Source organism: Carcharodon carcharias, chromosome 7 (assembly GCF_017639515.1).
Source record: "Carcharodon carcharias isolate sCarCar2 chromosome 7, sCarCar2.pri, whole genome shotgun sequence".
In the NCBI taxonomy this organism is placed as follows: Eukaryota; Metazoa; Chordata; class Chondrichthyes; order Lamniformes; family Lamnidae; genus Carcharodon; species Carcharodon carcharias.
The window spans coordinates 143,100,697-143,113,852 of NC_054473.1; the positions used below are offsets into that span (position 1 = coordinate 143,100,697).

Below are 13,156 nucleotides of genomic sequence, written 5' to 3' on the forward strand. Positions count from 1 at the left end.
AATCTATAGGACTTTTGAGTTACAAATTTATATCACTCAAACAGTGAAGCAATTATGCACTATCCTTAATTTAGTTCACATATAACTTAGAAAATATTCACATCTGAATATATTTATCATGGTTATATTATAAGTACTCACCAAGTTGAAAACTGAAATGACTAATACAACAGTTATGACGACAAATGTCAATGGTAGCCGTACTATTGGGTTCTTTGTAACAGTTTCAGAGATGGCAATGAACAAGTTTGAAGTTGAGCTGTTCACCCAGCGCTATGTGTGGAGCAAAAAAGGAAGGCATGTTGAAACTTTGTCACATTTTTGAAATTTCTAATGCAAAGTTTTCACCATGAGCCAAATGAAAATTCAAAAATCAATGGTAAGTTAATTTCATCGTATTTCTAAAGTTTAAATGTTTAACTATCACATTTAGGAATATTTGTTTCTACAGGATCAAATTTGAGGAAATGCTGGCATCTATAATGCAATAGTAAAATGGGTCAAAATGGTATTCCAATCTTTAAGAAAATTAGGCAGCTGTGCTAATGGTATCGTTGTGGATCTATCAAGTTCTTTAACCCAAGGCCGTAAAAAACACAAATGGAATTCTCGGTTTTATCACAAATGTAAGATATAAAAGTAAAGATAAAGGGGTAATGATAAGCCTACATAGAATCTGAGGTATCTTACTGTGTGTAGTATTGGGCTCCACACTATAGAAAGAATATTGAGCAGTTAGAGAAAGTGCAATGCAGAATCACTTGGATGCTGTCTAGTATTAGAAAATACAAAGAGACTTGAAAAATTAGGTCTTATTTTGTCAAAACACTGATTACAGGACAATATAATAGACGTATTTAAAATTATGAATATATATGACAAGATAGATAGCAGCAGACTTTGCAGTAGTTGAGGGGTCAAGAACAATTGAGACAAAATTTAACATAAGAAATTTAAAAAAGAAAACAGGAGATACTTCTTTACACAGAAAATTGAATGGTTGTAGAATTCTCTTCCAACATGAGTGGCTGAGGCAGAAACTGTGTCAATCGTCAATTAGATTAGATTAGATTAGATAAATGGTTGAAAAGAAAGCGGATGAAGCAAAATGTGAATAACATGGATAAATGTAATTTGAACTATTTGTTCCTGTAGAGGGAGAACAGTGAAACAGGCTACTTGGTCCAGGTAGCCTAACTCCATATCATAATTTCTATGTGTAGCAGATATGTGCATAAAGTGTTGAAAGGTTTTAAATCAAAGTTACAAATAATCAGGAATGAGGAATATAGCAGCCTGAAAGTTAGATAAGAAATAAACAAATTTTCTTGGCCACAATATTTGTATTTAACTCACATTTAGGTGACCAGCAAAACAAATGAAGAGAGTTATCAGAAGAATAATTGCAGCGGTTCCAAACGATATTCCCAGTAGAATATTCCTAATGAGAAAAACATAATTGGTTGGAGGTGAAGTAAGGTTACAAATGTTTTTAGATTTAAAAGTGATTAAATTCGCAAATGCAGTACTTACAGTGGTATAACGAGCATGTGGATCAGAAATATGCAAAGGAATATCAAAAAGGCACATCCAACGTAATACTTCAAGGAAGGAAGGCAGACTGAACGATACTGGAAGAAAAGAAAAAAACAACCATTGCAGAAAATGAAGAGTACAACTGTGGGTTTTTTTCCCCTCCAGTTGTTTTTCCTTTTTGTTGAACATCTTGAATCACAGGAGAGTAGTTTCCCAAAAACTTGCATTTAAGTAGCACTTTCAAATGGGAATCCACCAATGGATTAGAGATTAAGAAAACAGCGGTAAGGACATGTCAACAGAAAGGGTGACCCAAGGTGTGACTGAGGAGAACAGTTCTAGAGGAGGCTTGCAGATAAGATGTAGCAAGGTGGAAGGATTCAAAAGGAGAGTTCGAGCAATAAGCAGAATTGGAGCCGTACTTGTACAAAATTGTTTTCATTCGGGATCAAAACTTTACAGTAACTGTAGTGCTTCATTGATTTTGTAAAAAGTATGGATTTTTAATTCCTCATAGGTGTTCTGATATTTGCTATAAAGTACAGTGATTTCACAGTGAAACAGTGGACACTTTTTCTTGTTAAGAGAAAAGGGCCAAGAATAAAAGAATGACCGTGAGCCCTGGTGAAGTGTTTACAATAGGCATTTTCTACAAAATTGTTATCTTTGTTGCTTGTGTTAGTACTAGAGAAGAACATCACTTCTGATGCTTGGCTAGCTTTAATCCCACACGTTTTATTGCAGCGCCACAGTGCATAAACTGAAAAGAACAAAAACAAGTTTCCTTGAATCTGCTGGGACCTAAGTGCTAAGGTAACAGCCCTCAAACATAGATTTCTCAGAGTGCATGTGTACATATTAGTATACTTACTTGTTTTTCTAATCCTTTTTCACTGAATGACAACAACATATGAGCAAAGGCATCACATTTAACCCATTGCCTGTAAAAGGAAAAAAGTTGCAAGCATCAGCCAGCTGTAATATATATCATATTGTGCATAGAACAAGGATCAAAGCAGTCTATTATTTCTAAAATTAAACCTATTTTTCACAATTACATATCTGCCTTCTCTCCTTAGGTATTCTCCTCTCCTCAAAGCATTAACTCACGTAGCAATACAATTTGATAAGACTTTAGCAAAGTAGTCACTCTTCATGTGAGTGTACAAAGTAGATTTTGGCAGGCTATTTTATCAGGGCACACCACCTCAATGATAAAAACAAAAAAACTGCGGATGCTGGAAATCCAAAACAAAAACAGAATTACCTGGAAAAATTCAGCAGGTCTGGCAGCATCAGCGGAGAAGAAAAGAGTTGACGTTTCGAGTCCTCATGACCCTTCGACAGAACAATGATTGGCTTCATAATAAAACCCAACCCTATGTCACCTAATCCGTGCATAACAGCAAATTCAACTGGGATTAGTTTCAAACAGAAACCCCGAATTTACTTCTTCATAAGCCTCCTCCCCAAACCCACCAGCTGAGAGACGTTGAAGTAGAATTGCAACAAGGGTTCTCCTGATCTCTTATTGTAGCTTCAGCAGAAAACTGGTAGAAACCTGAGAAGCAGCGTAACAGCAGTTTAAGTCATTTTTCCTGGCTACACATTGAAATTATGTGAGGATTGGTAGAAAAACTGCAAAAAAAAAAAAAAAATCTACCCACAGTCAAATATTAACCAACTCTGCCATGGCTGAGATCTGCTTATTAAGGTCAGATTGCATCTTCTTGACATAGATGACTCAGGTTGGTCCTGAGCCACTGTTGGTCCAGTTCATTCCGAGTTACTTTAAACCAGTGACCAAAGTTGAAAACAGAACTTGGTGACAAGTAATCATTTTCCAAACTCAAACATGCAAACAACTACAAACTCATGGTCTGCATAATGAAACTTTGCCAAATTAAAACTCAAAGGCAGGCAACAAGAAAGACTATTAAAATATTTATTCCCCGTTTATTGTAGGAAACATAGGGAAGTTACACTAAACTTGTATAGAACCTCGGATAGATCACAATTGAAGCACTGTGTACAGGTCTGGTCTCCATAATATACATGGAATACGGAGGCATTGGAGAAGATACAAAGGAGACTCACAAGAATGATACCAGAACGGAGAGATTATAACTAGCATGAGAAACTGGGTTTTTTTCCTCTCCTAAGGAGAAGGCTGAGGGGTGACATGATAGACAGCTTTAAGATAATGCAGGTTTGATAGGGTAATGTGGAGAAAGTGGGCTGGATTTTATGGGCTGCCATGGTCCTTGCACTTCCCCCCAACCCCGGTTCCCCAATTAAAAAGTCACGGCAGCCCACCCTGCATAAGAAAGGCTAACTATTTAAATGCAACCATTTAACAGCCAATTACTCATTAATTGACTTGAGACTTTACCCCTCAGGAACAAGGAGTCCTGCCTTAGAGAGTCACCGGCCAATCAGAGACCACCAGCTCTTGCGTACTGCAGCGCCACCGGGAGCGGTGTACACTGCTGGTCCTTTTTTAAAATTCATTTACGGGATGTGGGCATTGCTGGGTGGGCCATTCCTAATTGCCCTTGAGAAGGTGGAGGTGAGCTGCCGCCTTCAACTGCTGGAGTCCAGCTTGGTGTAGGTACACTCACAGTGCGGTTAGGGAGTTCCAAAATTTTGACCCAGTGACAGTGAAGGAATGGCTGTATACTTCCAAGTTAAGTGATGGTGTTCCCATGCATCTGCTGCTTGTCCTTCTAGGTGATAGAGGATGTGAGTAAGGAATGTACTGTCAAAGGAGCCTCGGTGAGGTTGGACATCTTGTAGATGCAATACCCTGCTGCCAATGTTCATCAGTGGTGGATTGAGTCAATTTTTAAGGTGGTGGATGGGGTGCATGGTGGATGAGGTGCCAATCATGTGGGCTGCTTTGCCCTGGATGGTGTCAAGCTTCTTGAGTGTTGTGGGAGCTGCACTCATCAGGCAAGTGAGGAGTATTCCATCACATTCCTGATTTGTGCCTTGTAGATGGCAGACAGGCTTTGGGAAATCTGGAGGTAAGTTACTTGCCACAGAATTCCCACCTCTGACCTGCTCTTGTAGCCACAGTATGTGTCCGAGCATCACAATCAGGCATCTGAAAACAGATGATAAAAATGCTGCCCACAGATTTTGACGTTATTTCATAACGGAAACCTCATCCTGTCCTTGGGTGAAGTTTCATGAAGGATGTAAAGACTGCCTGACCGATTCGCCCGTCCTCCAACTGAAAGGTTAGAACGGTGACAGAAAAAAAAAAAATCGCAGAAAATTGCGCAGTTAATGGGCTTAATTGCCCTCTTAATTGTCGGCGGGTGCACATCTGCCGAGTGAAATATCGCACGAGTGCACAATGATGTTAGGACGCTCACCCGATGTCATCTCGCGCAAATTCACACCCGATCAGTCCAGGGGCTCTGGATTATTGGTCCAGTGACATTATCATTACGCCACTGCCTCCCCCAAGAAGGCTTGAGGAAAACAGCTGTGCTGAATCGTGACCTCGGGCAGAATCATCCCAGATTTGCACTAAGTGAGGAAGCGGGCAGGTAAAATGATTTACCTGCCAGCTGCAATGGTGGCTTTTCACACCGTTCCATGGTTGGCGGGTGCTCATTCGCCTGCCACCTTGTCACTTCATTACTCTGGGCGCCATATTTAAATTTCAGGCACACACACATCTCTCAGTGCTTCCAGCCCTCAACTGCTGCAAAGAAGACATGGCCCCAAAAAGCAAGAAGACTGCAGCCCCCTGGTTCAACGAGTGTCCCTCAAGTGCCTTTTGGATGCAGTGGAGGCCCGCCGTGATGTCCTCTACCCCAGCTCTGGCCGCAGGATGGGCAGCAACCTCACAAATCCAGCTTGGGATGTGGTGGCAGTGGTGGTCAGCGCCAACGCCCTTCAAAAGAGGACAGCCACCCAGTGCCCAGAGAGGATGAATGATCTCCTCCATTCTGCCAGGGTAAGTCACTCTTCTCATCACTCTCAACTCTCACACTCACAAACCCATAACACATCCACAGAGATCTCACTCACTACCAGTTCAAGGGACATCACCATTCACTGTCTCACACACACATTCATTGTCCTCATCCCGTCCATGGGACCACTCACCACCAATGCATGCCAGACATGATCATCTGGCCTGGCAGGCATCCTGCTTACACTTTATCCATCTCTAGTCATACAGGACAAGCTGGCACATATCAACAGGGAGAGGTCACGGACCAGTGGAGGAACACCTGAAATTGAGGTCCTCATGGACTTTGAAAACAGCCAGCAAGGATTTGGATTGTTCCTGTGCTGACAGTGAGGTCGGCGCTGATTTGCCAAATGAGGATCCAGCAGTGCAACATCCATCAGACAGCCATATCTTTCACAGGCCACTGCCATGCACTAATTATCTCTGCTTGCTTCTGCAGGCATATCTGCCAAACAGCCGACGGAGTACACAACCCAGAGCCTCCAATCAAGCCCCAAAGAATCCACTGAAGAGAAATCTGGAGGCACCCTCCTTGAAGTCCCATCACAGCGTTTGCCCACACTCTCCACCAGTGCAGAGACACACACCTTGGTGGGACCTAGCTTTACAGTAGCCTCAGGATCACAATTTGGTGAGCACATCGCACTGTCTGATCCACAGCAGGCAGCGGCAGAGACTTCCCAGGTATCCGGCATTCGGAGGACTGCTGGAGGCCAGAAATGTGCTGAGTCCGAGTCAGATGATGAGCCTCTGGACTTGGTCATGTCACAGTTGCTGGAGCTGCAAAGGCAAGCTTGGGAACATCAGGAAGGGATGTCCACTGCACTCCTCAGATTGCAAGGCATGATGGAAGAGTGTGTCCACCTTCAGGCTGAGGTGATACTGCCGGCATGCTAACGCACTGAGGTCAACACTGGTAGGATGGTGGCCTCCGTGGAGACATTGGTCCAGGACATAGTCCTGCACTGTTGCGTGGGCTCAGCTCCATCGCTGACAACAGTTGGCCTGCAACAGTGTGTACACAAGAGGAGTGCAGGGCAGCTCAATCTCACTCCAGCTACCCCTTCCCCTCAAGGAGTCAGCCAGGGTCCTTGGGCACCCATAGGGAGGAGGATAAGCAGGCGCACACCCCGGGGCCATCCATCCAGATGACTCCGGGTATGTCTGGCCCATCCGAATCCCATCTTCCTGTGAACTCAGCAGCTCCAGCTCCAAGGCCGGGGAGGATGCCACTGCCACAGAGCAGGTTCCTGAAAGCAGCCCAGGGCCCTCCAGAGGACATCCATCTGTGATAGATAGGGTATCGCAGTCAGCAGGCTGCCTCCGCCTTCGCTGTGGATATCCAGGGAGCACCAAGACGTAGCGACAGGATTAGCAAAGTTAAGAAGATCGTAGTTGCACAGCCTGGGCACGGGGGTTAATCACTTGTACACATTGTTGACTATTGTAAATAAACTCTCTAGAATGTCTCCCTGCCTATGGCTGATTGTTCTGATGAGCAGTGTTTGTGTCACTCAGATGTGAAATGAGATAAAGACAGATGTCTCAGTCCAGGGCCTCTTCCCTGTGCTTTGTGCAGCCTTCAGACCAAAGCGATGATCTGACCTCTCTCTCACTGGACACATTACTAATGCTTGCACCTTGATGGTGCTTGTCGTTGCTGCCAGAATGTTGCGGGCAAGCATCACAGATTTTCGTCATTCTCTCTGTGTGCAGTCGCTGGCACCCTGCACCTGTGGGAAACCCAAGATCTGGGCAAATACAATCGCTCTTGCATCCTGTCTGTCCTGGTCCCAGGCGAAATGCACAAAGTTGTGTGCCCTCACGAAGACTGGCATCTGTGACCTCATGGATGCATTTGTGGGTGGAGGCTTGTGATATCCCAGGGGTCACCTGTGGTGCCCTAAAAGGAGCCACTGCATAGAAATTGAGCACCATGGTCATTTACATGGCCACTGGCAGTGAGTGTCCCTGTGGTGCTAAATCCTGCAGTAGCTGTCAGATGTGACTGACCAGTTCCCATGACGTTCAGTTTTTGGCGACACTGGTTCTCGGTCATCTGCAGGAATGAAAGGCAGCACCAATAGATGCCTCGCTGTGGCCCTTCGGCAGCTTGTGCGGGAGCCCCAGGCGCTTCTCATTCCAGAGGGTGTTGTTCCTTCCTCTGCACAGTCACATGTCTCAGTCACTCTCTTCTCAGTCGTCTTCACTCTCTGTAAGGCATGAGGTTTACAGCTCCATGATCCTAATGTACTCCTCCTGCAGGACCAGAGAGACACGCATGAATTAGGATGAATGTACTAAGAACCTCTCTTGGTTAAGTCTGAAAGCGCCTCCACTTGGATGGTTAGAGTTTAGTGTGTTGAATGACTGCCCGAAACCCCACTTTCCTCCACCCCACTCCACCCGACCGGTTGGTGGCAGCTTCGCCCATTGGACTGCATCCTGTGCTCTCAGTTCAGGCGCAGGCATTTTCCTAACTCACACTGCAAGGTTGCCCTGTTAGCTTGAACCATGAGGAAGACTGGTCCAAACCGGGATGATGACATTGCAAGGGGCTGTGAGCGCCTCCACCAGTGACTGCACTATGGCCAGCCTTTGTGCCCCCCCCCGCAACGCGCCTCAACCTTGAAGTCCAACAGACAACTTGGGCTAGCGCTCCACAACATTACTGTGTACTCACCTCCGAATTCCTCTCAAAGTGCAGCCCACCAAGTGCATGCCTTTTATACGCTTTTATGAAACATGTCAGCATGATTGCACACTGACATAGGTGGAGGATCCAGTGACGGGGAGATGATTCTGACACACTGGGCTTATAATGGCATGCTGATGTGTTACAATGAGGTTCCCGACATCCGACGACAGGAAACACGGCCCACCATCGGCGGGCATAGTGGATGATTACAAACTGATCACAACATCATGAAACCGACATTTGGCCTTCTCACGTATTGTTGGCTCATGCCACCAAACACACCCAACACCAATGGGCAGGGACGACTCTGCCCTTGTGTTTGGTGGCCTCACCAGGCCCTGGAGATGGGAGTGGGAGCAGCCACGGGAGATGGTGAACCTTGAGGTGTAGCACCTTGTGGAGCCCTCCAATGGGCCCAGGGTGTCTGTTAAGTTGGGGCATTCCCGTCCATCACCACCCCGCGCAGGAAAACGGGACCACCCGGCTGCGCGGCGTGTACGTTTCCCGCCAGTGATTAAACCCCGGCAAGCTACACGCTCGCCTTCAAACCAGCCAGTGGGGAAGCATAAAATCCAGCCCAGTATTTCCGAAAGACCAAAACTAGAAGACTGAAATATAAGATAGTTACTGATAAATCCAATAGGAAGTTCAGGAGGAACCTCTTTACCCAAAGTGTGGCAAGAATGGAGTGTGCTACTTCAAGGAGCTTTTGAGACAATTTATTGATGCATTTAAGGAGAAGCTAGATAAGCATGAGGGGAAAAAAGAATAAAAGAAAATACTGATAAGGTTAGATAAAGAGGGGTGGGAGGAGCTTATATGGAGCATAACCACTGCCATAGAACAGTTGGGCCAAATGGCTTGTTTCTGTGCTATAAATTCATGTAACATGAGGAAGAATTTTCCCCCCACTGTGGGCCAATTAAGGCCCGTCCAGCGTGACGGCCGCCAGGAAGCGCTATGCTCTCCCTATGCGGGTGGGGAGGAGTACCTCAGCCGAGAGTGCACTCTTTCACGCATGCACACGAAAGACCGCACTGATCTCCCTGAGGCTAAGTGCTGCCTCAGGGAGATCAGCTCCAAATTTAAAAATGTTAACGAAACAAAAACAAAATTTCCCTGACATGTCCCCTCATGTGACATTGTCACATGAGTTAGGACATGTCCATCACTTTTAGTGAAACCTTTATTAAATATTTAAAAACACTCATGAAACATCATCCCGCTCATGGATGAGGTTTCATACTTTTTTCCGAAGCCCGCCAGGGCTCCCGGCCTGCCCACCAACCTTAAGGTTAGACGGGCAGGTCCATTAGTTATTTTAAGTACTTTTTAAATGGTCCCAATAGGCTGTTGACAGTTCGGGGGGTACACAGCTGATTCGGCTGCGCCCTCGCCAACCTGAAAATGGAAATGGGGTGATGTCGGGAGTTCCGCCAGACATAATCCCGCATCATTTTACGTGTCGGTGAGCGGGCCCCACCCCACGCTCGCTGACCTAAAGATCCTGCCCATGAAGTACACAATGAATCTATGCAAAAATATTATTTAGCACATATAAAGTAGCACAGACTGCAGATGTTTGCTGGGGATGATGAAATTTTGTCTTCATCAAGGTGACAGATGGAGGATAAAGATCCTCTATTATGTCCACTTACAACAGATTCCTCTATCACACCTAATCCCACTCTCACAAATTATACATCTGTAAAAAGATCAAAGGAAAGTGGATTCTTCTTGTTGTTCTAAGGATACAAGCTAATTTTTGAGCTGTTGTGATATGAATATGAATACCAATACAGCACCCTGCTGTAAGGCTGGAAAACATGGGTGACTTACAGCTACCAGGGAAAGAAGCTCAATCATTTCCATCTGCAGTGCATTATGGTATATCCTAGCAGGACAAAATCACAAATGCAACAGTCCTCTCAGAGGCAGAGCTCCCAATAATGGTTGGCATTAATCAAACAGAGGTGGCATCAGTGGATCGGCCACACCTGCAGGATGGACGAATACCCAAGGACCTTCTGTACAGTGAGGTAGCCAGAGCGAGATGATCGGTGAGGTGCCCAAGGCTCCGCGTCAAGGATGTTTGCAAGCACAACATGAAGATCCTGAAGATCAACTATCGCACCTGGGAGTCACCAGCTGGCAAAAGAGGGAAATGGCGATACCTCCTGAGGGCTGGTGTGCACTGCCACAATAACCAGTGACTAAAACAACAACTCACAACACCAGTTGGCAGCTTTGGGTATGGCACTTGTGACAGAACCTGCCGCTCAACTGGCCTTCACAGCCATCAGCAAAGATGCACCAAATAAAGGCACCCCATCTAAATGTACTGCTTGCTACGCGTCAATCATCTCTTCTTGATGGAAGGATGCCAACAACAACAGATGTGTTTATCTTCTCTTGATAGCTAGATCAAGTATTCATTTTTTTTTTGCTTCATTGCATTGTATCAAGTATGAATATGAGGAGGTTTACTTAATTGCATAAAGACCTGCAATCCAAGCTAACCAGATTTAAAATGATTAAGTATTTTGGTAAAATATGCAAAAGTACATTCCTGTTAATGTTCTTAAAAAGTACATCCCTGATAACTGTTGTGCAATACACTTGATGATAATGTACTTTGTTATTGGATTATACCTGATTTGTTTTCCTCTGGATAATTCTGAAACAATACATTGTCAAAAGAAGACATCAACCACATCCAGTATATCCATTACCCTGCAGTGGTGTCAGTGTATTTAGTTGCATAAAACCTCAGTGGAGAACTAGTGATTTTTAAAAAACTAAAAATGAAGCCTGCTGAGTTTTCACTACCTCTCTTTGGTTCATTTTTCTGACATTAAGTCAGAAGAAATAAATAAATTAACAAAATTAATAATAGTAATGGGATTATTACCACGGGTGGCATTGCAACTAAGTTTGATAGTATGTTCAGCAAAAAGTCCTCAATTACACATATTTTCCAGAAGGGTTTACAATATTTATCTCTCTGTTTTTCAATCCCAGACCTTGAACGATAACTAATGTCCCAACTCAACTCAGTATCTACCTAGAATTAAACCTGGGCCCTCCCCGGTGTTTGTACTGCACCATGCATTAAATTTTAAAATTATTTTACTTAGACTCTGAAACAAAAATACATGAAAGAGGATTTTATTGCTAAGCTTTCAAAAAAACAAGGATATTTGTTTACTTCTCAAATACCCTTTATATTCGAGTAGCTACTCACAAAGTTTTCAATATCCAAAATGTTGCTGAAATGCATTGTTAAAGGAAAAGGAAAATGGAAATGTTACATACTTGTAAGAAGTTATCCCATCAATTGTTGTTATCATTTTCTCATGCAGTTCCTCTTCAAATCTTCTTTTTTGGGATTTGTTTCTGGAGAGTTAACATTGTAATTACTAGATACAATACACAGTATTTCTGAAAAATTTGCAACCTCATACATCATGTATGTAAGGCCTATAGTTACTGAGCTTTATGTATTACAGGAGAGTTGCTGTGTAAAGTTCTTTCAGACACCATCGTGCAGCCCACTTGTTATGACTAAAGAATCAAAAAATTAAATAAATTCAAACTAAAAAATGCATTAAGGGAACTGATTTAGGGTTAGATAACACACACAGGTCAGTGATGAAAATCACAAATATTCTCAAAATTAGTATTGCAAGATAAAATGAGCGAGTATAAACCTTTACTGCCGTAAAAATTAGGGCACTTCAGAAAAATGTTACTCTCATAACAAAATCTCAAGAGTTGCAAGAATGAAAGAAAGACTTGCATTTATATAGTGCTTTTGACGACACAGGACATCACAAAAGCACTTACAGCTCATGAAGTACTTTTGGGCTGTAATTACTGTTGTAATGAAGGAAATGCAGCAGCCAATTACGCACAAAGCAAATTCACACAAACAGCAATGTGATAATGAACAGGTAATCTGTTCTTTTGTGATGTTGATTGAGGGACAAATATTGGCCAGGGCACAGGGGATAACTTCCCTGTTACTCTTCTAAATAGTGCCATGGGATCATTTACATCCACCCAAGCAAGCAAATGAGGCTTCAGTTTAACACCTCAAGCATCTCCAACAGTGCAGCTCTTCCTGGATACTGCACTGGAGTGTTAGCCTTGATTTTTGTGTTCAAGCACTCGAGTGGGACTTGAGCCTAGAACCTTGTGACACAGAGGGGAAGAATACTATTGACTGAGCCAAGTGTAGCAAATTATGACTTGTATCACTTTTGTATAGGTTACTCATTCGTTTAAAAAAATACAGCAACATTCCTAAAAATAGACCAGATTTTATACTTACAAGTTATGACAGGTAAAATGAAGATGCAATCGGACGTTTTAAAATGAACATTTTTCCAAAACAAGTGATTGAGATGCAAGACTTAGATACAGTTTGTGCAGAAAGCAAAATTTTCTAAATTGATCAACTAAATGAAAATATTGCATTATAATGAGCCAGTAGATTTCAGTATCATATTCTTATATGACTTCAAGTAGACAGGGCAAACATATTTTAGAAGTTGCTGTTAATGAATGCTTTAATGAATGCTCCCAGCAATCAGCAGCAACACCAAAGTAAATCAAATATATTCAATAAAACTGATTATTGCACAGACCCAGTAAAACAGGTGTCCTCAGCTGGTGGTCTTCATGAATCTAGATAGCTACTTTGGTGATGCTGCTGGTTGTACAAGACCAAGATGTCAAGAGTTGGTGGCATGAGCATAGCACTAAAGTTTCTAAAGCAGCATTAAGGAAGCTCACTATATGTTTTAACAAGAGAAGCACAAATAGGCTGGACCAAAGCCCCAATAGCCTTTGAACTCAAGCTCATCAAAAACAGAAAAAGGCTGCAGGTACTCAGCAGGCCAGGCAGCACTTGTCAAGAAAACACAAGT

General features: G+C 43.3%; 1 protein-coding gene across 6 annotated transcripts in view; it reads right to left on the reverse strand.

Annotated features, from left to right (window-relative positions):
* Positions 1-13,156, reverse strand: part of adcy7 (adenylate cyclase 7) — a 195,777-nt gene that overhangs the window by 23,784 nt on the left and 158,837 nt on the right. For all 6 annotated transcript variants that reach the window (XM_041191171.1, XM_041191172.1, XM_041191173.1 and 3 more), the window contains 5 exons: positions 11,541-11,621; positions 2,408-2,477; positions 1,534-1,631; positions 1,357-1,441; positions 142-273 (listed from right to left, as the gene is read on the reverse strand). In XM_041191171.1, the coding sequence (XP_041047105.1) occupies positions 142-273; positions 1,357-1,441; positions 1,534-1,631; positions 2,408-2,477; positions 11,541-11,621 (466 nt within the window). The remainder of the gene's footprint in view (positions 1-141; positions 274-1,356; positions 1,442-1,533; positions 1,632-2,407; positions 2,478-11,540; positions 11,622-13,156) is intronic.